Genomic DNA, 27623 nt, shown 5'->3' with positions numbered 1-27623 from the left:
AATGGGAGTTAAAAGTGCAAAAGGACAGTTGTTCTGAGATTTCCAGTACCTCCCCCTCCCAACCACCTTTCTTTCCTGGTGAGTCCCCAAGCACCCTCATGGGAATCACTTCAGCAGCCACATATTAACTAGAAATTCTTTATGCAAAACGATGACTTTTTGAGCAGCACTGAGTTTCCGGCTTCAACCAACCCTACAATGCATTCAGATTTTGAGTTTTTGGTTTCTTTAAAATGCAGTTTTTTAAGAGAAACAACGTATAGGATAATTCTAGATTTGTACTATTTTCCCCTACATACAGTTTCCTCTTAGCCATCTAATTTGATGGCAACTTTTGACAAGATGCTTAAGTGACCCCTGGAACCAACCTACCAGTGTTTGAATCCAATTCTACCATGTTCTCATAGGGCCCCACAATGCCTCAGTTTTCTATTGGCAAACAGGGATGGTAATCACACCTACCTCATAGGCTTGTGAAGATTACCCACTTAACACATATAAAGGACTTCGTTCTAACAAGTTCCGGGCTCACAGTAGGCACAATAAATGACAGTTACTGTGTCTTTATAAGCAAACAACTTAGTTTTCATTGAAATATCTCCCACAATCATCTTGTCCATTGGTTTGGTATGTTACTGAAATGCAAAATTACCAGCAAAACCAGCATAAACAAATTTGAGAAGTAACTACAAATCCTTGTTATGTATACAACTCCAGTGAAGGAACACAATGGGATGGGTATAAAAGAGCTCAGCAGGATGCAGGACCACCCACAGGCTTTCAAAGGAAGAGAGCTCGGTGACAGTTAATTTGGGGAGTTGGCTAACCAGAACGAGGTCACTAGCATTTCTGCTACACTAACCATCACATTAAATAATATACAGATTTAAAAAAAAAAACCCTTAAAATGTAGTGCCTGTCACAAAGTAGTCAAGAGTGTAAATCTACTCCAGTATTTTCCCATAAAATTCTTACCACATGCTGTTTTCCTTTATGATAAAATCCAAACTGAAAGATAACCAGAGTTATGGGGACTGCTGAACTTAGAAATAAGCCATACAAATGCCATTCTCTGAGGTTTATCATATTCTGTTCCTTTTTTTTTTTTATCCTGGTGACAATTCACAACCCACCAACTCTAAATAACTGCTCCACAGCAGAGCCCACAACCACTGCTTTAGACAGTTACCTGTATCAGCTGGAGGGAAAGGGGATTCTGAATGGAATGTAATTGCATTCAAAGTCAATTCTGGAATCCAAACTTTGAGGGATCTAACAAGGGCTAAGTGGAGAATTATAGTAAGAAAGTGACAGCACTAGAATTTAAAGCATTTAGGACAAGAATTCAGAAATCCTGGGGTCGAAAACTTCCATCAGCACACCACTACTGCAGGACCAGGCATGACCTTTAATGCAGAAACTGTTCCTCCTCCATCACACACAACAACCCTTAACGGCACCCCGCCCACTTTTGCTTCCAGACCTCCAAAGGCAAGCTGCTAGGAAAACTGCCCTAAAGGGGCAGAGGCGCCCAACAGGAACATCAACGGTTAGAAAAGAATCCAACAAGAGTACTCTGTCAACAGATTCAAAACACATGCAAACATGTGGCAACACATGCACATTTAAAATGCATGGAAAGCTTTGGAAAATTAACTCAATCCTAAGGAGCTGGGTTGGACTGGAGTATTCTTTAAAGATTTTATTTATTTGAGAGAATGAGTGAGAGTGCGCGTGAGAGAGAAAGAGAGAGCACAGGAGAGGGAGAAGCAGACTCCCCACTGAGCAAGGAGCCCCATGCAGGGCCATATCCAGGACCCTGAGATCATGACCAGAGCCAAAGGCAGACGTTTAACCGACTGAGCGACCCAGGCGTCCCTGGACTGGAGTATTTTTAAGACGCCCTCCAGGGTCTGCTATAGGAACAAGTAATAGAACTCAACTCACTCACAAACCAAAAGGAAAGGGAATGAAGAACGTTAAGAAAACCAACAACACAGAAATCTTAAACCTAGACTACAGTTCCAGCAAAATAAAGTGGACTTTGGGCATTATGCTAAGTCAAATATATGGTGCTATCGTGAGGGTGGATTACTAAAAAGCAAGCCACCGCCAACTGGACACTGGTTGTAAATATTACTGCGGTTACATCTATATCCAAACAGCACTGCTCCTTGGATTCCTTATTCACTCTTGCACAGCTTGAGAGGGGAAATGAGACAGGGAAAATCAGGGCAATAATCACTCGCTCCAGAAGGGGGTAAAAGGCACCTACTCAGTGTGACTGCCAAGAGTTGGGCTGTGACTCACACAAGAAACTGTTCTGGTCCAGAAAGAATCATACACTCCCTTCAAAAGGCTGGCTTCCTCAGAAGGAAATTCTAGGAGAGGATTAACTGAAAACACACCCAAGGTTTCGACTAACTAAAAGGGGACTTGCCTTCATTTTAGAATGATTTAGACAGATTCCTGTATCAGCTGGAGGGAAAGGGGCCTAAATTAGGCCTAAATGAGCTCTTGTGGGAGGCCAGGACACCAAACTCACTCTCAGGGACAATCTGGCTCTTAACAAGGAACTTAGTTCAAGAGGGGGAAGAAAGTAAGATAAAGCATTGGAAGTAAAATAATACTCATAGCTTACATTTAAAGAGCACTTTGAATTAACAGGCTCTTTGCTAATAAGCACTTTATAGACATTACTTAACTTCATAACCCAATGAAGATTATCATTACCCACATTTTTAAGTGAGAAACCCACAAGTCCAAACAGTGAGTACTTCACAGGCTTAAATTGGGGAAAAAAACTTCAGGATCCAGGTAAACATTGCACTAGTGTGTATTAGGTACACAGCTCTTGCCAGGTATGGAAGTTAACAGTTAACGACATCACAAGTAACAAAATAACTCATTAAATTGAATCCAAAGGATAAAATCAGAACCATCCTTAGAATGATGCCTTAGCCAAGGCTCATCTGCACCATTTCCCCAAACTAAGGGAACTCTCCAGTAAAGGGAGTTTAAAGTACTTTTCATTATGGAATATAATCCAGATGATGTCACTGAATTAACCAAAAAAGGTGACCCTAACCAAATATCTTAATAAAATACTAAACAGGAACTGTTTCAAAATGTACCGTGAAAAAATACTAAACAGGAACTGTTTCAAAATGTAACGTGAAAGGCTTCCACACAACATCTAGGTTCTCCATGATTTATTTCACAAAGCAAAGGCTCATTCCCCACCTCAACTGCACTCAAACTTTTTAGAAAGGTCTCTGTCCCCAGGCTTGCCCTACCAATTAAAGTTTAAACTATTTAAGGGAAAAGGTCATAGCAGACCTATAAACAACGTGTTCCAACACTGTACTAAGTAATTTATTACAAAATAAACATACAATAAACCTTAAGTCTAGGAATTTGATGGTATTTGGTATTTGATGGGTATTTGATGATTGAGTCAACTTTTCGTTCTGGCTTTATACTAATAACACTAAAGCTCCAAAGCAATAGCAATCCTGCTAAGGTATAAATCTGAATTCAATGCCAGGGCAGGCTAGAAGACAGGAGACGATTGCTCAGCTATAATAACAAGCACCCAGCATAATTTGGCAGCATAATTTATTTCTATACTAAATAATTCTTAGACAATTAAAAAAAAAAAAAACTTTCTTCACTACTGTGACCCCCACCCCTAAAGAAAGCCAACAGAGTTCTAAGGCTTGCAGAAAGAACCTAACAGACCTTAAACAACAACAAGAAAAGGCTCATAAACAAAAAATTTACTAGGTGTCATACAGAGCAGTCACTCAATTTTTGTCAGGAACAAGTTTTTATAGGAGAAAGCATAGGGAGTTTGGAAATCCCAGGGGCCTCAAGAAGTTATCTCACAATTGTTAAGGATTTGCTGTAGGAGGGAAGGGAGAGGAGTAAATTAATTATAAAATCTGTGAAAGGTGTCCGGGGGTGGGGGGACTCAGTCAGTTGAGCATCTGACTTTTGATTTCCGCTCAAGTCATGATCTCAGGTTTGTGAGATGGAGCCTTGCGCTAAGTGTGGAGCCTGCTTAAGATTCTCTCTCTCCTCTCTCTCTGCCCCTCCCCCTGCACCCTCTCTCTCAAAATAAAAAAAATAAATAAAATTTGTGAGGTTCAGATACTGTCAGATAAAAGTCAACAAAACTTCCAGATTCACCTCTCAAACAACCTGCTAAAACTTTCACAAAATTCTTCATCAAATACTATTGGATCACGATCCCGTGAGGACTTAATCTTTACAGATGTTAATTTCCAAGGTGCCAAATATCAATTGGAAACTAGGTTTTAAAAGCCAAAGAAAATACAAATTAAATCAACACTTTTCTTGCCATTTCATGCCATTCTGCACACAGAAGGAAAATGCACAGAAGTCTAAATGAAAAGCCTGCTTACTCTGGTTCTTTTAAAAAGTTCACTGGCTCCAAGGGACATGCAAACAGTTCATGAATAAATTGCTGTTATCATAATATGCACTTTAATGCATATAGTAATGGTATCTTTATTTTGGGCTAAAAAAGTCTTCAACTGAGTAGTTTTTATCCTGGAACATGAATGCAATGCCACTTAATTCTTAACCTAGTTCTTAGCAATTTAAAGACATCTCTTAAAAAATAAAAATTTAATACAACTAACCAGAATTCAATCTCAATACACAGAAAGAACTTCATTCTTGCTGCTTTAAATGCATTTCTGGAGTTTGAAATTCCAGTTAATGGTCAAGTTCTACAAGTATTTACCGCTAAGGCTAATTCTTTTATATATAATTTATACCTGAGCATGTAATTTAAAAATCTCTTATCAAATCTTTGATGAACCAAGTCTATAAAACAAATAAAAATCGTTTCACCTAAAGTTTCCATAAAATATTCGAATTCTTTCTAAAGAATCAAGACTAAGCAAACCTACAAAACCCACTATTACAGTGAATTTTAAACTTTACTCAGAGAGATGCCCAGATAAATCTTTCTACCTACAATCCACACCTCTCTTGAAGTTAACATATTTCACTCAATAAGAAACATCTAAAATATGGCCAACTACCTGACAACTGTTACTGCTAAAATACTCCAATAGGATAGGGGGAAAAAAAAAACACACACACCTTTTTGTCAGGGTACAGTAGGAAAACATAATACAGCCTTTTCTTCATACTTAAATTCATTACTTGTGACTGAATAATGAAATCATCATTGCTAAACTAGGATTATTTTTTTTAAACCGGAAATCCTTGCCAAGGGTTTCCCAATAAGACAGAGACCATGAGCATAACCACAGCATTTTAACAAGTTTACCAGGACCGAATTAAAATTTCCAGCATCGGGGATCTCAGATTTCCCAAGGTTCTTCCAAGTGATTCATTCCACTATCAACGAAGTTTTGGGGAGTCACGGTTCCTTAACAAAGTGCTATTAACACTTAAAAGGAGTTGTTTTCTAACTCTTGTTTGCATAGTAATGGGTGCTTAATGCTGTATTGTTATTCTTTTAAAGTTAAGTTAATATTTATAGTTAAGTGAAAACTCCTACGCTCTTTTCTACTCATCCCGTAATCTTAAAAAATAAATCACTTTGCACATACTGACCTGAGTTTTCCTCCATCAAATGCCAACTGAGAAAATGTATGGTACCAAGTAAAAATGCACGGGGACAAGTTCAAATAATCTTCCCTTTGTTTATGAGCCATGATTAGACAACAGCTGTAATAACCGTTAGGACGTCTCACTTTAAACAAAAATATCTCCTCTGACAGTGTAAAGGTTTTGGTCAATGATTAAGCTTACTAATCTCTTCACACTGAACAGAAAAAAAGAGAAAAAAAAAAAAGACTCGCTAGGATATGAGAAAGGAAAGCGAAAAAAATGTAAAAACTGGCAGGTTTTCGATTTGAAGGTTTCCGATTAGCGCCTTTTACTTTCTCCAAAAGTAGAAGCCGCTCCTGAGAGGAATACCCTTCCGAGGGATGGGCAAAGGAATACACGCTGCAGGGTGTGGACGGCTAGAAGGAAGGGCGCAGAGGACTGCCAGAGGCGAAATCGGTCGGGAAGAGGCCGCCCACCGGAAAGTCCCAGCCGGAGCTCCGCTCCCTTCCCCTTTCTACCCCCGCCCCCCGATGCTGCTGGCTCGCTAGACGAAAAGGAAGCACCCTGGTTGCGCACGCAGCCCAACGTCATTGCGTTCGCTCCTCCCAGGAGCGAGGCGACGCGCCTGACGTAGCGGGGCGGGGACTGCCGGAGGCCGCCGCTGTTGACCCGCTGTTACCAAGCGTGCGCACAGCCAATCAGCAGCAGGCGCCGGCGCCGGCGCCGGCCGGCCTTTGAACTCGGCACGGCAACTTCCTGCTGTTTGGCGAGTACACAGTGCAATGCAGTATGTCTGTCAGCGCTGCGGCACAAAGGAACAGCCATTTTGTGACTGAGCTGGACCTGCACCAAGATGCCAGGAGCTCAGAGCTGCTGCCTGCGCTAACTACCGAGCTGCCCTTTATTTTAGCACCAGAGAACCAAAAATGGGGAGGCTGGCGGGGGGGGCGGGGGGAGTAGTTTTGATATTTCAAGTTTCCATTCGATTTTCAATCTTCTCAAAAGTCCCGATTCTTAAGAATTATCAGCATCATAAAATGGCTGCCACTTAAAAACTGCCTGTTCAGTCCACAAGCAACTGCATTATGCCATTTCTAATTTGCCCCAGGCTTTCAGAATAACTGCTAAAAGCTGATTAAAAAGCAGAAGATTTTGCCCACACCGCAGGTTGTCAAAATAATCTGGTGCAAAGGCAGACGATTTAAGAGATAAATTTAATATACTGTCTCAGTTCTTTAGGTAAAATTGCAAACGCAGCGTCCTAGAACACACAGAACTCTTTGTGTGCACACAGTTCCATTCACATTCCCTTCTCTCCTGTCTCCATTCTTTAGTATTACTGAAGTTACCCCCAAACTGCCAATTATTTAGGTAAGAAGTGTGTGGCATACGGTTCTATATACGTCCTTCACTAAAACTTTGTTTTAAATATTTAGAAACTTTACAGATATATCAAGAATTTTAAAATCATATTTTTGAAAGTGAACTTTTTAATCTTCAGAAATCAGGGTATACAACATGTAACATTTAAAGCATTAACAAAAGAATACAGGAATAACAAACTTTATATAGTAACTATAAAGTCATTGCTTTATTTCCAAAAACAGTAAAGTATCAGGTTTACCTAAACTTGCACTCAAGCCTTTCAGATCCTTAAACTAATTCTCAGAACAGAGTTTACTTGACCTGCAAACACTCCTCCCTTCCTCTCTTGTGGCTCGGGCTGCAAAAGTGGTTTTTGTAGTATTCCCTAAACACTAGATTTTGTGCCATAGAAACTAGGTCCTTTACGAAGAAATTCTGATAGATTAAGGAACAAGTACTAGTACCTGAAGTCTCCTGAACTTTAGCTTCCTAAAAATAACAATCTACCACAATAAACACCACTAGCATGCCATTAAGCTGTCCAATTTTAAAAGGAAGTGATGTCATAATTATGTACATGTATTAAGGTATGCAATTTCAGATAACTAATTTAAAACTCCATCTTCAAGGAGTCTCTCAGTTTTTTTGAACATTCATCAGGTATGTGAAACTACTTAACAAAATGCATTTAAAAGTACAGTACATGCTTCCTTGTTAAGCTGTAATCCCACTGCCAATAAGTAAATGCATGACAACTTCCAAATAGTTTTCTAGGTGAGAAAATTAAAAAAAAAAAGGCAACACTGCTTAATTTTTGAAATTAGAAGGCAGTCTCATCAATGATGTTAACCACAAACTTTGCATAAGAAAGACAAAACTTAGGTGAGACTATGCAAATCATACATACTCAAGGGAGTAACAATTTTAGGTACTGAATCTTTAATAATTTGTCAAATACACCTGGGGACTCCTATTTCTTCAAATTGACGTTACTTTTCAGAAAAATCAGCTTAGGATTAGTGAAGAAGTTTTCTGTCCTAAATCAAACCTAGATAATTACATGGGCAATTCAGTTCAAAAGACAGCAGTCCAAACTGTATGACAACTCAATTTACAAAAGAATTTGGAAAGGTATTTTTAAAAGGGTTGAGATATATTAAGTATAATAAAATAAACTTCAACATTTGTTAATAAACCAGTTCAAAACTTTCAAATTCAATTAACCTAATAATAAAGTATATTACTTCTATAAAATTATAAAAGTAAAAGCAAAACTGGGGGGGGAAACTCACATAACCAATCACATCCTTAACTGTAGGACGTAAAATTCAGAACAATTTATAAGAACACACATCAAGAAATGCATTCATATGTACTTTTAAAAAAATTAATATACAGATCATACAACAAAATGTCTAAGAGGCTTTATTACTTAGTCACTAATAAGATACTCCAACAAATGTGAAACAAATCATGATCTAAACAAACAGTATATTTGTAAGCTTCAGAAGATAAAGCATTCCAGGCGACTCTGTCAAAATAAATCAATAAATTTAAAGCTGCTACAACTAAAATGCAAGAATAAGATACTACACATCTACCAACCAGAAAGCACTGTCTGAATATAAACATATAAATGCAAACCTTAAAATATTTTAAATGCAAAATATACAATATAATCACAGTAACAAACACAAAAGAGAAGTATAACAAGAGTATTCCAGTATTTCTGTGATCACAGGTTTGATTTCATAAATGCAGGAACTGTAACCATGGTATAAAGGTTTTGATAAATCTTATCAAAATTTCCTAAAATGTCAAGAGTATCAAAAGAAATATAGAGTCAAGTAAAAACATAAACTGAGAGGCATCAGTCAAAGGGTCCTTTTTGCAATTTCATTTAAAAATGTACATTTTTTCATTCATATAACTTTCTCAAACGTCTATTTACTATAATTTACTACCACAAGGCTCCTCTATGGCCTTCAGTTACAAGTTTGGGTATCCTAGATTCTTCAAAGAAAAAATTTGCCTTGTATGTAAAATGGTGCAATGCAGCAATGGCTAAACCGACAAGGTCATTTTTCTACAGCACAAAAACCTAAAAACTGAAATTTATTAACAGAAAAACTATAGTTTACAGGAAAGGCCCCTTTGAATAAAGGTACCTTACCTTTTGACTGCTGTAAGAGGCCTTAAGTCACAACTCAACTTTCATAAATTGCTACCAAAAAATTAGGGTGTGGCATATTAGCAATCTCAAGGTCACGCTTTAAAAAAACGAATCCAAATTAGTAAAATACTTAAAATAATACAGACAGCTTTCCCTGTCTGTCAAGGTAAACAATGTAAGCTGAGGTTTCCCCCCCCAAAAAAAAAGAAAAAAGGAAGAAAGTTGATAGCTCATACCTCGATGCATTGCTGTGTAGCGAACTGTCCTCCTCTTGGCTTTTGTCCTTATTTCTCATCATCTTTTAATTCTTAAATATTTAGGGGGAGGGGGAATCTGTGTTTGCTTTGAAGTCCTGTGCCCAGGTATTTACTGTCAAAAGTTGAAAGAAAGGTAAGGTCCCAGCTTCTATCGATGGTTTTTATTATCAGGAACAAAGTCCTGACGATGTAACGATATTGTTATAATACAACAGCGGTAAGCACCAAAAAACAAAATATTTCTATTTTTTCCTTAAAAAAAAACAAAAACGGATAAACCGAACAGGGGGAATCATCACTATCAATAAGGAAAGTTTCTCAAAGTAACACACTGGATACAAATAACAATCTCTGTATCTTATTGCGTCATCCAGGAATTTCTCATATTTACAGAAAATAAAGCAAACTTATACATATAAATCTTTAAAATAATCACTAACGATCATGGACTTACCTGATCCATGTAGTAGGTCCAAAGCGAGAGTCCTATTCTAGTAGTAGAAAAATATCAGATCCCAAATAATTAAAAATAAAAACAAAATTCTCCGTTACAAAAACGAAAAATAAATACAATAATCCTCCAATATGTTAACTGGTCAAAAAAATAAAGCAACAATTAATACTAAAACGGGTCCGGAAGAAAAAAAACCTCATTAGGAGAGCGCACAAAAATGGAGGTGCGCCATGGCTTCTAAGCTGGAAAAAACAACGACCTGGGCTCTCAGTACGGCTGCTTCTTTCCAACAAGGCACGAAAAGAAAGCTCCTAAAAGCTGCTTTTCCCCCTTAAAAAGGCTCGAATCGACCCCAGTAAGTCACTAGGAGAGGCAGGGGGCTGCGGGGGCCCCCTGAGGCTGCCCGAAAGTTAGGGAAAGTTGCGTAAAGTGAGGCGAAGGCAGTGAGCAGAGCGCGCTCTCTCTAAGGCACAGCCGCCATCTAGAGCCTCCTTCCCAGCTCTGAGAGCTCTGCCTTTGATTGACACTCTCTACATTTACCCCACAACTCAGGTGATGTACCATAGACCCACCCCTTCATCTCCACCAAAAAAAAAAAAAAAAGAAAAGAAAGAAAAAAAAAAGATCCTCCATCCCAGGGAGCCTGAGGACCCCTACCCCCACACCTCCCTGCCCCTCCAGACCACCCCATCAAGGGGAGGAGGGAGGGTTTCTTAACCCCCTCTGGCTCAAGCACCCTTTTTAAGCCAGAGAGAAATGTAATTTGTTCCTTTTGTCTAAAGATCTGCTAAATATTTCAGTCCTTGAGCTAAAATAACTTCCTCTCTGGACAGGAAGTGGTGTTTTATCAAGCCATTTTGAAAGAGGGATAATTCTTAGAGAATATAAAGCTAAACTTAAGTATTAACCTTTTATAAAATTAACCCCCCATGGGTAAAATGGTTTCTAAATAAAAGCAAAACCTCAATTTCATAAATTAAATTCAAGTCTTGCCTTCTTTATGAAGACTAAAAATTATCTAAAGACAAAGTTTAAGGGGGAATTTTCCATCCCAACTGGGAAAAAAGGGGTACAACTCAACAGCGCCTCCCTAGTGTTCAGTTGCATTAGAGCAAAAATTAATGCAACTAGCTTTTATCCAAGAATCTCAATTTTTCTTTAAACCTTAATAGAACTCTTTAACCCATTATATATAACCTTGCAAACTTCACCAAAAAATCCTCACAACCACAATATATTTACTTCACACGGAGTCAAGCAAAACAAAGATCTTAAATTCAAGAGCATGGAACTACTATGGGCACCCTTAAATAACACACCCAAGAAACACCACCTCCAAACCAACAGAACACGTATATCCCAACCATTCCCTTTTATTTCAAATTCTAAATACATACACCCATTTCGAGAATGGCAAATTAATGACAATTGGTCCTATCTGATGGCAAGTTATCAAAATAATGTCATAGGACAAATTCTCCTAAACACCAAAACCATGAGATCTTTGGAAACAAAATGACTACTAATGCCAGAAACAAATAATTTAACACATTTCTCTCAACAAGCACCCCAGAAAACATTCACACACCCAAAAAAATCAACTTTCCTCACTTAACATTATAATATGCCAGTACAATGTCCTCCCCTCACTGAAGAAATCCATTTTAGGTTTATACCTAACAAAAGCAACAATGTTGCAACTAGGTAATAAAAATCCATAATCAAAACCTAGTTTCAATTCTGTACTTTCTACAAAACATAAATTTTCTACCAAAATCAAAATCCAAAATTCCACTTTTGATTTATACAGACCAACCACCTCAAATCAGTCAGAGAACAAATATTGCATATGTATTGATCAGACATGTGTGCACTATGGTATTTGACATTAATCACACAAAATGATTATTTCTCATCAAAAGAAAAAAAATTCAAGCTGAACTCTTCCTTCTTATCTGTATAATGGGAAAATATAATCAACAAGTCATTTGGTCCATCAAAGTGAAGCCTACCCCACCTTTATAAGTTACTATAAAAACTGGTATTAATCAATTATCAATAAAGGGAACAGCAGCATTCACCTAGAATTCAAACAATAATCTATGACATGGCATGATTTATTTATTCTAAATTCCTAAACAGATTAAGAAAAATACAAGATAAAAGTCCTATTTCATATTTATTTAAAAAGTATTATAGACATGATTGCCACCAAAATTTTAAGTCCTTTTATGAATACCCTAAGGACACTTCCATATAAATCCAACCTCTTCCTCTGATATTAACCATTAAAACAACAGGAGGCATCAATTTAAATGTTCAGATGAATATTCTACTATAGACATAATATTAAAAAGCATAGATAAAAGAGACCTTTTCCATCAACACAAAATAACCCATAAAAATATTTTATAACTCATCCTGAATTTTGAGGCAAAAAGCATTTTGTTTTATAGGCTCATTACAATCTCATGGCAAATTAAAGTTCCTATTACCCCTTGGTAAGTTATTTTGCAAGATGTTTCAAGAAAGCACAAAATAGCATTTCAATCAAACCACCATCTCTTAATGCACAAATAAATTTCCACAACTTTGTGAAAAAAGACAAATCTTATTCAACCAAGTAAAACATCTTCCAGCACACCATTTCCATTTTACCAGCTTTATTCAGTACACTTTACTGCTGGGGAACTGTAAAGGTCAAAGTGTTAAGGCAGTAATTGAACATTTAATGAAACTTCAGCTTAAAAAAAAAAAAAGCCCAAACTGAGAAATTTTAAAGTGTTAGAAATTTTATTAAAGTTAACATTCCACAAAATCATACTCATACAAGTCAAACTGCAAAAACTTCCAGGCATACAAACTAACATCTGTGTTAATGTGCCATCTTTCTTCTCCAAATGTCAAAAATGTACTTGTTTTAGTAATACAAAAAGTCTTTAGAAAGTCAAATCCACTGTCCATTTGTGCTGGGTAAGAAACCTATGTCTTCATTTCATGAAATCCATGTTAAAAGAACCCTGTCTTGGTTGTTTATTATCACAGCACTCTTGTATTAATCCATTTTCCTCAATTCCCCATAGTGGACTGCCATCTTGTTTTCTCAGTGGTAGGGTCCATTTGAGACTCTTCAAGCTGACTGGGTGCTTGATGAAAACATTAAAAGAAAAAAATGCTGTTGGAATACCAATAATCTTATTCCTTCAAACAAAGAACATCCACCCACCTTGAAGATACTCTTACCATACACAAAGTTTTAATTTTGTAACAGCTTTAAACTATGAAACTGTAGTATATTAAAATTGTATGTACTGCACACTTCTCAAGGAGAGCATCATGGCAAGACCGCAAACTCGTAACAAAGTTCTTCTACTGTCACAGATACATATGTAACTGTAGAAAAGTGGCAGTGAATAGTCAAATTTTACATACTTAATGTTGTTACACTGTCAATATGGTAAGTAAAAACAAAAATTCAAATTCAAAATCCTGGAAAGCTAAATTACACCAACACTATGGATTCTAAATCTCAATGCAGAAAACTTTCCAAGCTTCTTCAAATAAAACTAATTATGGAAAAGAATTTTGAGATTAAGGAAAAAAAAAAACACCAAAGCAGTGGATAACAGGATAGTTTTCCAATTCAACAGATGTTAATTAATTTTGCTTAGATAACAAAGGGCCAATAGAGATACCACCATCTTCAGTTACTTATCTGAGAATACAGGAAATATGTAGCAACTAGGAAAAAAAAATGATCAAAAATGCAAAATACCTACCTGGCCTATATGGTATTTGCCTAAATTGCTATCAGATTTCAAATTAAATACAAGTAAAATACTCCTGTTGCCAAAATATCAAATGTTACTAATAGAGAAACAAATCCATTACTTAAATAATTTGAACTAAAGGGATTAAGTGGGAAGCCAGGATATTCTATTAAATAAATGATCCTGATCCATCACGAGCAAACATAATTGCAAAAATAAGTTTTAACTCTGGTCTTCTCTACCAATTTTGCAGCTCTCAAACTAAATTTGTAGACATAAAGTCTGGGTGACTAGGAGATTATTAAATACAAGGCATTTTTGCTCTTCAAGTAGTTAAATCTTATCTCCTAAACTATAATTAGGATTTGTTGTCTACATACACAAAATAAATATCTAACTTATTAGTAAACTACTTGATTTACCAAGAGACAGTGCCACTCATATTAAAATATGACTAAAGATGAGTGTCACAACATCAGTAATAAACATCAAATGCAAGATGTTTCTTCTTAACATACTTTCCTGATTTCTCTCCACCCTAAAATAAGAACTCATTCATTCTTCCTATCAATAAAGTATCTTCCATTTGAACTAGTCATTCCCTAAAACTAAGGGACGTATATTTCTATGTAGAAGTATAAAAATAAAAATACCATCATTTTTCTTGCACTGTTTATTATAATTTCTCCCCAATCTCTATTGTTACAAAGCAAGATCAAGCTCTAAATGAAGTTGGTGATGTAAAATTATGGATCAATGACACTAATGTATTGTTAACAAGCTGTAATTATTTCAATGGCTAGAGGTACAATTCATTGTTTAGTACATTAAATGATAAACTCAATGCTTTATATTCTTTTGCCACAGGACAAGAGATAAAATTTATCCAGGACATTGAAATTTCCTTTTAAAATCATTATTTTAATTTCAAAAGAAAACCTAATGACATTAAAATCATTCTGAAATTAATAAAATGCAATAGTTTGTTTGACAATAGGGATTAGAAAATACTAGTATATTGATCATCCTGTAACATGTTTAAGGTGACTAAAAAAATAAAACAAATGTTACAAGAGCAGACAACTCTTGTGACATTAAAAAGTCACGATCAGTCTTGCACCCCTACAAAGCCAATGAAAAGCAAAAAGTGAGAATTTTGTTAATAGGCAAAAATGCTCAGTCAAGCATCAAACTACCTTAAAAAACCAATGAGGGATTTGTGAGTAACATTTATTTTCATGGAATTCCAAATTCTTGAAAAAACTAAATTTGCAAATAAGCAAATTTGTTACAAAATAAAAAAGAAAGTAGGCATGAGTTCTGTGAGCCTGGATATTTTCTTAGTAACAAAATCCAGTTCTTCATGTGTAAAATAGAAACAGTAGTACCTACCTCATGTGGCAGTAGTGAGAATTAAATTAGTACATTTATAGCTTTCACATTACCTGGCATATAGAAAGACCCCAATAAATGTTATTTAGCTATTATTCCCATATAACAATAACCAAAGTACATGGAGATCTACAAACTAAACCTACTAATCAAAATAATTTACATTCCAGTAGCAACAAGACCTCTGAAAAATCCATTGGATAAACTGGGTCAATTATTTAAAGTCACTTTCTGCTTTAAAGAGAATTTAATCTTGCATTAAAATAAGATCAGTACAGAAAACTGAGTAGGGTTCAGATATCAAAGCCCTATTACACATCTCTCCAGTAACTTGTGAATTACTGCAGACATACAGAAAAGATGATAGCTCTATCTAGAATTCCATCATCAAACAGACCTAGATCTTTTGTGTATTTTGCATAGAGGCTTCAAGCTTATTCTATGAGCAAGTAGGAGAATTTTTCCACTCTGCTGTTCATAGTTTAGATCTCCTTTTTAAAGAAAATTGTTTGTTCTAATAAAATTCCCGAAAGCAAAAGTAAAGGTTTCTATAAAAGGTACTAACAGCTATCTCTTAAAATCCCTAAATACTACACATCCAGAAATTTAAGAACATAAAATTGAGCAAGGAGGTCTCCTCTTTAAAATCTAATTCATTAAATTTGCTCCAAAATCACTGGATGTTGTAAAGTAAGTTAGCTGAAATGCAAGCAAGTGAAGTTGTCAGTTGAAATGCGATTCATTACTGAATTCGGTTTACGAGGGGCTCCCCTAAAATAAGCATAAGCAATCTCCTTACCTCTACTTCCCAGCAACTCCCATTTTTAATAGCAACAAAAAATGTGGGGGACAAGAAGGAGTACAAGGAAAAAGAAATTATTAATGATTCTTAATTTTAAAAGTAGATAGCTCTAGGGGCACCTGGGCGGCTCAGTCGTTGAGCATCTGCCTTCAGCTCGTCATGATCCCGGGGTCCTGGGATCGAGCCCTTCATCAGGCTCCCTGCTCCACGGAAAGCCTGCTTCTCCCTCTCCCACTCCCCCTGCTTGTGTTCCCTCTCTCACTGTGTCTCTCCCAAATAAATCTTTAAAAAAAAAAGTAGATGGCTCTAATAATGCCACAGTAAATTAATGTTAACTTATATCACTTTAAAACTCAAATAGTTATTACAAAACCAATGGGACCAAAGAGTATAAAATAACGATGAGGGGCAGAAATTGATCCTTCCCATCATGTAATTAAGATTCTTGGTGCTTATGACTTGATTTCAGTCTTCTTTGTGCTGGTCTTTAAATTTGAAAACATTTAATAGTGAACTCACATAAGTTGTCTTATTACCAAAAGTAGCTTGAATCCTCAATAGGATTACAATATATTATTAAGTCTGGGTCCTAAATACAGTGGGCATAAAAACTAACTCTAAAGTTATTTGAAAAACACCAGCCAACTGTTGATCTCTCAGAGAATAAGATCAATTATGGTAACTAAGAAAAAGAATCATCTAAGGTTTTATACTCAAATGAAATCTTCCCCACTGTCCCTATATTAGTTTAAAATCTGACCACATGTACATGTTAAGAGACTGAAAGCTGTAGTTTCTTATCCTTTTTTCCTCTTTACTCAAAGTTTTAGTTTTCAGACATACTAAAAATAGATAATGCATTAAAATTTCTAATAATTTAACTTTTGTTTTCCAATTAGACCTAAACCACTAGTTAACAAATAATGTTTAACAGAAATGATACACCATAAATCAAGTATTTATTGAGCATCCACTATATGCCAGGCAATTAATCTCTTTAAAATGAGACATGAGATCAATAATTGTACATTAGGAAAGTTTTCATTTCTGCCCTCACTATCCCCATCAAAACCTAACAAAAAAACCCAGAACTTCACCTTTTGCAGGACCTAGTAGCCATTATACAATGGAAGTTTAAGTACTAATTAGAAGCAAAGTTATCATCTAAAAATCTACATTCCCAAGTGTGATTCTAAAATATTTATGAAACAGCTAGGATGTAATAATCATACCTAAAAAGTTCTGTCAATAATAAATAAATCCTTTGGAGAATTCACCCAAATTCATTTCTACTCTCTTCCCACTTTTTCTCATGTTGGGGATTAGAATAACTATTCCACAGTAGTAGTAACCAAGTATTCTAAAATCAAAGCATAACCCCAGTGTGAAAATAACTTTTTGTTGGGCCTTCAGGTGTAAGGAAATTTCAGAATTACTTTATTTCTAAAAACTGTTACATTGAAATCCATTAAAAAGTTATGTTCTATTTCCAAAAGACAGCCCAAAGGCTTCCGAGTGCTACATAGGAAGGATTAAGCTGACCCGAGCAATGGCTCTAGGACAAGGACATAAGCTTTCTCTACAGAACAAGGTGGTAAATACTTCAGGGTTTGTGACCATTAACTACAACCACTCTCAACTCTGCAGCTATAGTGGGAAAGGAAACACAGACAATGTGTAAATAAAAAAGCATAGCTGTGTTCCAATAAAACTTTACTTACAAACATAGGGGGGGAGTTTACCAACACCCAGATCTAGGGTGAAATGCTGGAAGTAGGTTCAAATATAGGTTACCTTGCATTCTGTCAGAGAGTTTAAGAAAGAAAGTAACAGGTTGGAGTAAACAAAATTTTAATCAACTTCATACACACCTAGCCAGGGTTTTTTTTTTGTACTGCTTTGAGCTTCATTAAATCCCTTTATGTTTCTACAACTCTGACTCAATTATTCAAACTTCCAAAGTCATTGAAAATTTAAAAACATGATTAAACATGAAAATTAAATAAAACTTACTAAATGCTTCCACCAACATCTACTACGTTGTACAGGCCCTTTAGAGAATTCAGTCTCTGGATTCACATTTCTGCAGGAAAAAGAATATAATTTTATGCATAGAAAAAGATAAAAAGAGACTACTAAAATGCCATGATTTATTCCAAAACTTCAAAATAAGGATCCACCAGAAGACCAAGACATGTATGTATTTATGAACAATACAGTCCAAGCAGAAGGTAAGTTCTTAACCCCGAGGATTTTAAATCTGGCTGTGTAAGAGGCTCACCTGCAGAATAAGTTACTATAAAAACCATGCGTAAGTCTCAGTCCCCAAGAACTCCAACAGAGTAGATAAAACCTCGTCTCTCTAGATTTAAAGCACAATCAAGGTGTAGAGCTAGTTGTTCAACAGAGCCCAACATCACTTTTTTTTTTTTTAAAACTTTGACAGAGAGAGAGAACACAAGCAGGAGGAGCTGCAGAGGGAGAGGGAAAAGCAGGCTCCCCACTGAGCAGGGAACCCGATGTGGGGCTCCATCCCAGGACCCTGGGATCATGACCTGAGCCAAAGGCAGCCACTTAACCAACTGAGCCACCCAGGTGCCCCTCCAACATCACTTTTTTTTTTTTTAAGATTTTATTTATTTATTTGAGAGAGAGAATGAGAGAGAGAGCACGAGACGGAAGAGGGTCAGAGGGAGAAGCAGACTCCCTGCTGAGCAGGGAGACCGATGCGGGACTCGATCCCGGGACTCCAGGATCATGACCTGAGCCGAAGGCAGTCGCTTAACCAACTGAGCCACCCAGGCGCCCTCCAACATCACCTCTTAACAGTACAGAATTATCTTAATTTCTGGTCATTCATCTATATTTGAGGGAGAGAGCAAGAAGAGAGCATAAGTGGGGAGGAGAGGGAGAAGCAGGCTCCCCGCTGAGCAGGGAACCCCACATGGGGCTCAATCCCAGGACCCTGAGATCATGACCTGAGCCGAGGGCAGCCACTTAACCAACTGAGCCACCCAGGTACCCCCCACTTTCAAGACTTCTAAAGGAAAACTTCCATTACCCACTTACAGGGCCATGTTTCTCACTCATTTATTATCCATCATATTATTTCACATCATGCACTTTAATAAACTATTTTAAGATAAATAGAAAGGAAATTTTAGACAAAATTTCAAACTACTTTTATTACCAACTGTACAGACCTACTCAAGCAACACTAACCCTTCTTTAAAATAGTTGATAACAAAAGTATCATATCCATGCTGTTCACTAGTTAGACGGAAATGCCCCATAAACTAAACATGGAAAATGTTTCTATTTCAAATGCCCTCTGAATAAAGGTATGTATTTTTTCAGTCACTCTGCTCTTAAGTATGATTATAATAACAACACGTAGAGCTATCAAAAAACTGTCTTAAGATCAATATTAAAGTGTAGTAATTTGGGGTGCCTGGATGGCTCAGTCAGTTAAGCATCTGCCTCCCACTCAGGTCTTGATCCCAGGGTCCTGGGATTGAGCCCTGCATCGCACTCCCTGCTCAGCAGGTCTCCTCCTCCCTCTCCCCCTGCTTGTGCTTTCTCTCTAATAAATAAATAAAATCTTAAAAAAGTGTAGTAATTTAAGGATACTTAGCACAATAAATATTTTATTTATTTGACAGAAAGAGAGATAAGGAAAGCAGGAACACAAGCCAGCAGAGTCGGAGAGGGAGAAGCAGGTTTTCCCGCAGAGCAGGGAGCCCAATGTGGGGCTCAGTCCTAGGACCCTGGGATCATGACCTGAGCCCAAGGCAGACACTTAATGGCTGAGCCACCCAGGCAACCCAGGGATAGTTAGCACAATAGTTTAGGATTTAAGTTACCTACTCAAATGCTGTTCCAAGACTAAAATTTCAGATTTTCAAATTATAAGGCAAGTTCCTGATTATACTACAAAATATAAATCCCTTTAGTCATTTTGACTAATCATAATCAAGAAATACAGCAAAGATTTGCTTCAAAATTACCTCTAAGAGTTAAGATGCTAAAATATCCTCCCACCAAGTTAACAAATGAAATAATTTACATGAAACAGCATTATTCATTTACCTTTAAAAGCTTCCAAATTCAATGTGACCTTAATAGGGAATATAGTTTGTTAACAAAACAAGTATTAAATCAACCAAATGAACTCAACTGATTTAACTCCTAAGAGAAAGGCGGAATTGACTTTCATTGGTAAAAGAAATGTCTGAGGGAAATCCTTCACAATGGTCTGACAATGTGATTAAAAAGCTACCTGTGGGCGCCTAGGTGGCTCAGTTGGTTAAGCAACTGCCTTCGGCTCAGGTCATGATCCTGGAGTCCTGGGATCGAGTCCCACATCGGGCTCCCTGCTCAGTGGGGAGTCTGCTTCTCCCTCTGACCCTCTTTCCCTCTCATGCTATCTCTCATTCTCTCTCAAATAAATAAATAAAATCTTAAAAAAATAAAAATAAAAAGCTACCTGTAAGTAAGAGTATGGGCCTTGGATCTCACTTTGCACCACTTCAAAAATTACTGACACCAATGTAATCTACCATACCATCTCCTTCCCCAAAACTGAGAAAGTAGTACTCTGCGTTCCTTTAAAAAGGGTGGGGAAGAGCCAAGTTTGGCTTAAGCAGACTATAAAAGTTGGTAATTTTGCTCATATTCCTACCTACCTTTACTAGTTTGCAATATTATAGATTCTCATTTAATATAAAATTATAGGTATAATGTACATTTTGACTGCTGGTCCTTTTGTATTAAAAGGCAAAGACAACTTTATTAGCCCATTTGTGCTTTTCTTAAAATATAGATTTTGTCAACTTTAACTTGTTAAAGTCCTTAAAACAATTTTTACATTTAAATGAATAAAATCTGAGAGCACTTTGAAATACATACATGAAATCTTCCACAAAAATAAGGTAGCAATAAAGTCATTAACATTCATAAGTCAACTCAGAAACCATTAAAGTTAAGCGAACTATCTTCACCATCTAAATTAAAATAATTATGATTACTATGTAGTACACATTAAGGGTATAAATTGCTTGTTTGGGAAATATTCATTATCAAATAAATAGCTTAATTTCAAAAAGCAAAGGATTGTTTTCCAAAACACAGATCTAACTTGTACAATGTACAAATCAAAACTTCTTCCAGTTGTAGGAAACATGCCACTTGAATGTTATGAAAACAATCAAGTCATATAGTTTTTATTTATTAACTTCAGAACATCCTTGAATTTAAATTGTAAAGGTTAATTACATTCAGAAATAACAGCCAATTTGAAAATTACAAGTTTGTATTGAGCCACTCAACCCAGAAGGGGAAAGTAGCTGGTAAAATGAGAATATTTATCTTTGAAGCATAAAAATTTCTTAAAGGAAATTAAATCAATTATGTCAAGCATGTAAATGATAAATCCTCATTTATAATTGTGATAGCCAGATGCAAATGTTACATTAAATACACTAAATTTTAAGTATATTTAAAAATTATTAGGGGGAAAAAATCCAACATTTTATTGCAGCATTCTAAATTTCACTTGTTTAAATACAATTTCACACCTTAACTATTTTTTAAAATCAACCTTCCAACATCTGCATTTATATTAATATTTTGGAATGCATACCATCATGAAAGTCAGGTACAGTGTATCACCCGGGTCTCATGTTATTCAAATCCATGTCTTCACAGAAACAGCATACATAATTTCTAATGCAAAAATTATAAAAACTACTCTCCAGTTTGTATAAAAGAATAAGATACTCCTTACTATTATTTTTAATCACACAATTAAGGGCTAAAAGTATCTTAAGAGATTAGAAACTCCAAATACTTTCTATAGGTTAGGAAACTAAGGTCTACAGTGAATGTCAGGATTACAGGGCTAGTCTACATTTACAAGTTCCTCTCCTGATTGCTGAATCACAGTTGTATTCTCCACTCTATCACATACACCTCTCATTATTGAAGATGGAGATGTTCTCTTAGTATCTTTTCCCCCTCATGTCTCTCAACAAAAATATCTCAGGGGAGAAAAAGTGTATTAATTGGTTGTCCAGTCCAAATTTTTAAATAATCAAAGAACTACAAATACCACTTAATTCAACTTGAAAGAAAATTTATATTCAAAGTTATCTATATCATATAATATAGCCGCTAAGTGTCATACCATAGTTCATGAAAACCTTGTAATTAACTACGGGCATGGCTGCTTTCATTTCTGTGGAATTTCAGGTACTTTTTAAAATAGTACCATAGTAACAAAGGCCATGAAACCTAGTCACCAATTCAATAGGTGATTTTTATGATTTAAAAGTTCCTTCAAAATGCCAAAATAAAAGCAAGTATTTAAGTGTCCCTTTGGTTCTCAAGCAAAATATGGTAGTAAATGTTACTTTAATGAAATTTGGTAATTTAAAAGAGTTTCACATTTATATTTACCCTCACGTGTCCATTACTTTTGTCCATCAAATATATTGCCCATTTTTACAAGCCTGGCCCAAGGAGCAAATACCAGAACACTGAACGTTAAGCATCATCATGAAAGCTGAAGTATATGTAAGACCTTTTTAAAGTGTGATTTGCTATAATCCTTTATCTTATTGGTGATAAAAGGGAAGCTGTACTCCATTAGATTAGGGATTAATTTAGAAATTACTGTATCATTTAGTTTTTTTATATTTATTGATACTGTAGTAAAAAAATAAAAATAAAATCATCATGTAACATTTCTAACCTTCAACCATTCATTTTTTATTTTAATGGGTCAAACTGCACCATCGGTAGCCCATTATAAATTTATTGCTGATTTAAACTTAAAATCACATTATATTTCACATACATTTGTGTCTAAGAGGCCCAATTCTCAATTTTTGTAACAGTGCCCAACCACATCTGAATACTAATCTAATATCCTATCATTTCCATACAAGAAACCCTAACCTTGGCATTTGTGTTAAAGGTTAAGATGAAAAATGCTTGATTTTTTTTTTTGTATGATGTTAGATCTTTAAAAACACTATACTTAAGTCTTAACATTTAGTTTTCTTTTGCATACTAAAATAAACACAAATTTGATCAAATTGCAAAATGAATAAGAATTAAGGTAAAACAAATACAATAAAAATATTACCTTTATCACCTACTTCAATGAATACAATAAGCCAACACCAAGAGATAAAAGATTTTCCACATTTCAAGGACAAAGATAAACTTGCCTTCATATTACTTATTTGGCTATTCTTACAATTTCCCAAGATATCTCTTACTATATATACATATTTCCTCTACTAAATCCCTAACATCAGCTTGACAGTAATTTCCACGTTCAGTGTTAACACATAAAGAACATTTTTTGAAAATTATCAGCAGACGTGTTTTTTTCATTCACATATCTAGTTTTAAGGTGTCAAAGTACCCCATACTTGTTGAAAATTATTTCTTCCTTTTATGCTTTAAAAACAATTTTACTAAGCTATAGATTATAGATGCTTTATTCTAGTTTCCTGTGAGATAACTCATTTTAGTACCTGTTTGAAAACAAAATCAAAAATAGGTAAAATGAATGTATTAAATCTATTAGTAGAAACTAAAATATGAAAAGTGTCTTCACTTTTAAAAATACAGTTCTTTTAAGAACTGGAAGATCAGCAAATGCAAAAGTCTAGGGCATTTCAAAAACATGATCTATATCATCAAAAAAAAATGGCTAAAGAATTTCAGATTATAAAGACATGATTCTGATAACTCAACTACTGATTTAACCATAATCCTGAAGCAGCATATTACTAAAAAGTACTGAATGTCTTACTGCTCTGATATAAATTACGTATATCAAATGTTTTAATAAAATACAAAAGTGCTTTGATTTAAAGTAAAGGAATTTGATGGACTTTTTCCTCATCTCCTTTTCGAGACAGTCTACATTTTATGTTTCATTGACAAACTTTAGTTATTTTCCTACTCAAATGTTGGTAGCTATTAAATTTAAGAAGTTGGATAAAACATTTACTTACTTGCTATATAAAATAGAGACTTTTGCAAACATTTCCTTTATACTCAAGGATAAAACTCCACGGGTCTCAGTCTTCAAAATGGCATACCTTTTGGGAGGGGGAAAAAAAAAACAAAACAAAAAAAACACACACCAATATTCTAAACAATTTATTGATGGAACAACAAATAGCAAGTAGGAATGTTTTACAACTTTTACTATGTAATTGAAAACAAAAACTAAAGTCTGCTCACAAAACTTGATTTTTAAAATGTTCTTCCCTAAAATCTATGAATACTAACTAGTTCAAATTTTCCAATAAATTCATTTCTTTAAATACTTAAAAAATTAGTTTGCACAGTACACTAGAGAATTAAAAAGAAAAAATGTATCTCTGGTTGTTTTTCTCAAAATATAATCAGTCTTTTCTTGATCCCAAAATTAAACAAAGGCTTAAGAGACATTCAGTATTTTAAACTATTCAAAAGGCACATTAAGTTACAATGGCTAAGCACATATACTCTTCATTCAATGGAGAGATTTAAAGGCTTTGTAAAATTATTTCAGATATTTAGTTTACTCATAATCACTAACTTACTGGAAATATAAATTATCAAAGAGCAAAATAAAAACCAAATAGGCTTATTTTTATGTGAGAAAGTAATAAAAATTTACCCAGTCTTACCTCAAATAAAAGAGCTGTATTTGTTCAGAACCATCATCAACCAAATTTAATTTTAATCTTGTAAGTTACCTTAAAAAAAAAAAGATGATATCAATGTTTTGATTTTTAAACATTTCTTGGCCAAAGTTTGTGTGATGAAACAATGAGAAAACATTCCAAATACATGATCTATGGACAAATTTAGGGACGGCTTATCGACACACCACCTTTACATTTAAGGTTGCAGTTATTTCTTATCTCAATAATATATCAATCTTTGTTTTCCTCATCTTTTAGTGGCATGGACAAACACTAGATATTAAGGCACTGATATTGAATAAACTACAGAAAATTCACATCTTCAGACAGATTTAGGACTATAACCTTGTTTTTTATTTTTCTTTTGATGCCAGGCAATACACAAAACAAAGGAAAAGTTTACCGTTTTTAAACACTAAAATCATCTTAAAATTTCCATTACCATCTAGAAATAGCTTTTACACTGAGAAACAATTAAAAATTAACTTCCTCTAGGAGAAATTAGTGAAGTTAAAATGGCTACTGGTTACTTTAAATTTTTAAACCACAAGTTATTTGATCTCACCAAGTGGGATATTAGCTTTGTGTTTTAAGCAAGTCTAAAACATGTAGTATCTATGACCTTTATTCAATTGCAAACCAGGGTCTTGAACATTTTCAGTCTCTCCCTTCCCCCATTGCTCCCGTAAAAAGATCTTACGAGGTTAAACTGCTAGCAATTATTTTGCATTTCACTATTCAAAATAGGAGCCAGAAAAAATACATTCAGAATATACATTTAAAACTACTTTCAGTGTTCACAAATTTCAAAAACGTTGTCTTGAAAAACCAAAATTGGTACTCAAGATTCTGTAAAATCAAGATATGCGCAACTGATGTAACATGTAGCACTATATGAATGCTATTCAGAACATAAAACAATTTCACTGACAAAAATACCCTCAGAAATACGGTGATTACACCAATAACTTTGATTTTCCAGGTACTACGTAAATCTGCCCACTATTTTTACGTAGATCTGCACCTTTACAACACAAGAGCTACCGCAAAATAAAGACAAATATATTCTAAAATACACAAAGATTTGAGCATTCGTGGTTTGTTCTTCAAACCATTCAATTTAAATCCCCTCTCAATTTTTTAAACTCACAACTATACAGGACTCTGCAAATTTTGGAGAAAGCAATATTTATTATAAAATACTGTTCCGTTTTAAGCATATCTAGATTTTTATGCATGCAACAAATGCAACAAATATGGCTCCTCTTCATCGCCCATTACCGAGAACAGTCCTACTTTAATATTTACACTACGAGAAAGTAACTTCACAAAGAGATTTGGCGTCAGAATATTCCTTTGTAAAAGTTTTGTCGACCATGGCTTGTGCTAACATACATTATTTTTAAAAATAATAAAATGATGAACTTCAACTTTTAGAAGTCCAGGAACTGATCCAAGTACGTTCTAACATTCAGGTGTGGTACAGATAACGGCTCCTTATGACCTTTTAAAAAGTACCAAACAGTGTATTTAATCATTATTCAAACATCAGAATGTCAACTAATCTTGGCGTAATTTGTCGCTAAAATAAACTATCTTAATCAAACGTCATCGTCTAGCATCGAAATTAAAGCCTATTTCCATTAAACAGCCTTGACGGTATAGTAAACTTATCTTCGTAATTTCTGAAATACCAGCGGCACTTCTCCAACTTGCATTTTTTAAAAGACAACCTTAACGTCATAAAGGTTTTAATAAGCAGCAAGTACCTTCAAGTACCTTCTCATCTGTAACACTGCAGCCGTTTTCAAAATCGGCTTTGAAAGAGTTAAAAGCCAACACCCAAAAGGAAAAAAAAAAAAAAACAAGTTTTATTTTTGTTTAAACCTAGTCAGGCTTCCATTGTTCTTTTAAATTCGACCATGAAGATGAGCTCCCACCTCGCCGGAAAGAGGTTAAAAAGCTCCCCCGTTGGAGAACCTGAAAGGGATTTCTTTTTTCCTTACCCTAAATATCAAAATAACTCACCCGGACAGAAAGGGGCTCTCCTCGCGCGGTCGCCTTCGGGCTCCCGCCTGCGGTCACCCGCCGCCGCCCCTTTCCCGGCCGGGCCGCTGCGGGCAGCGAGGCCGCCCCCCGTGGGGTCTGCCGCGGGGCCCCGCGCGCCCCCCGGCCCCGACCCCGCGGCGCCCGGCGCTTCCCGCCCGGAGAGCCAGCAGGCGACGCCGGCGGGGCCGCTCGGGGAGGGCCGGCCGGCGAGGCGAGGCCCGGCCCGCCGCCCCCTCCTGCTCGCGCGCTCAAGGACATTTTGCTTTTCCTCCCAAGGACAAAGGACAATAAAAGGAGCCGGGGAGCCACTCACCGGGTCCGAGCGCGGCTGTCGGCACCTCCTGGTCGCCCGCACCCGCGTTCCGCGCCGGGCCGCCCGCCCGAGCCTCCCGCCCGCTCCGGGTCGAGCCGCCGGGGCCCCGGGGAGCCTCCCCGGCCGCTGCCGCAGCGGCGCTTTCGGCGTCGTGGGCCCGGCCGCCCCGGGAGCCTCTGCCGCGGGCTCCGACACCGGCGCGCGGCCCATCTCGCCTCAGCCGCGGCCGCTTCGCTCCCGCGGGCCTGCGGACCGCCCGGGCGCAGCTTCCCGCCGGCCGGCGGGCCCCGCGGCCGCGGCGCAGCGCCTGACAGCTTGGGGTGCTGCTGCCTCTCCGGCCATCTTGTGCCGTGTGTGTGTGGTGTCTCTCTCCCGTCTCCTCTCTCGGCTTTACTCCCTCCTCCTCCTCCCCCCCGCCCCACACACCACACAACATGGCCTCTTCGCTGCGGCGGCGGCTGCGGCGGCAGCAGCAGCTCCGCCGCGCTCCTGCCCGCTCCCCTCCCCCACCCTCCCCGCCTCCCGCCCGCAGCCCCATGTCCCAGCGCGCACGCGCGCCACCGCCCGCCCGCCTCAGCCATTGGCTCCGCGAGCTTCCTGCCACCCCTTCCCGGGAACAGCCTCACGCACGCTCGCAGGCGTCTTCCTCCCACCTAACAACAACTACTTCGATACTATTGGCTGATTCTGATCCCACCCCTTCAGCTGCCGCCGTGCGGATAGG

At 36.8% G+C, this 27623-nt stretch overlaps 1 protein-coding gene across 4 annotated transcripts in view; it reads right to left on the bottom strand.

Annotated features, from left to right (window-relative positions):
* The window catches only part of CHD2 (chromodomain helicase DNA binding protein 2), a 134601-nt gene extending 107293 nt beyond the window's left edge, over window positions 1–27308 (bottom strand). Inside the window, exons 1-6 of one of the 4 annotated variants that reach the window (XM_088024952.1) lie at window positions 26900–27308; window positions 24520–24588; window positions 23857–23943; window positions 17840–17909; window positions 9863–13008; window positions 9388–9520 (exon numbers count right to left, since the gene is read on the bottom strand). In XM_088024952.1, the coding sequence (XP_087881078.1) occupies window positions 9388–9449 (62 nt within the window). In that variant the 5' untranslated portion in view covers window positions 9450–9520; window positions 9863–13008; window positions 17840–17909; ... (1 more) ...; window positions 24520–24588; window positions 26900–27308. The other 3 variants (XM_028122121.2, XM_028122120.2, XM_028122122.2) reach the window with 3 other exon arrangements.
* Between the last annotated feature and the right edge of the window lie 315 nt (window positions 27309–27623).

Source organism: Eumetopias jubatus, unplaced genomic scaffold (genome assembly GCF_037043125.1).
Source record: "Eumetopias jubatus isolate StellerSeaLion01/CBP00866 unplaced genomic scaffold, mEumJub1_p1.0 scaffold_7, whole genome shotgun sequence".
NCBI lineage: Eukaryota > Metazoa > Chordata > Mammalia > Carnivora > Otariidae > Eumetopias > Eumetopias jubatus.
This window is presented reverse-complemented; position numbering and strand designations above follow the sequence as displayed.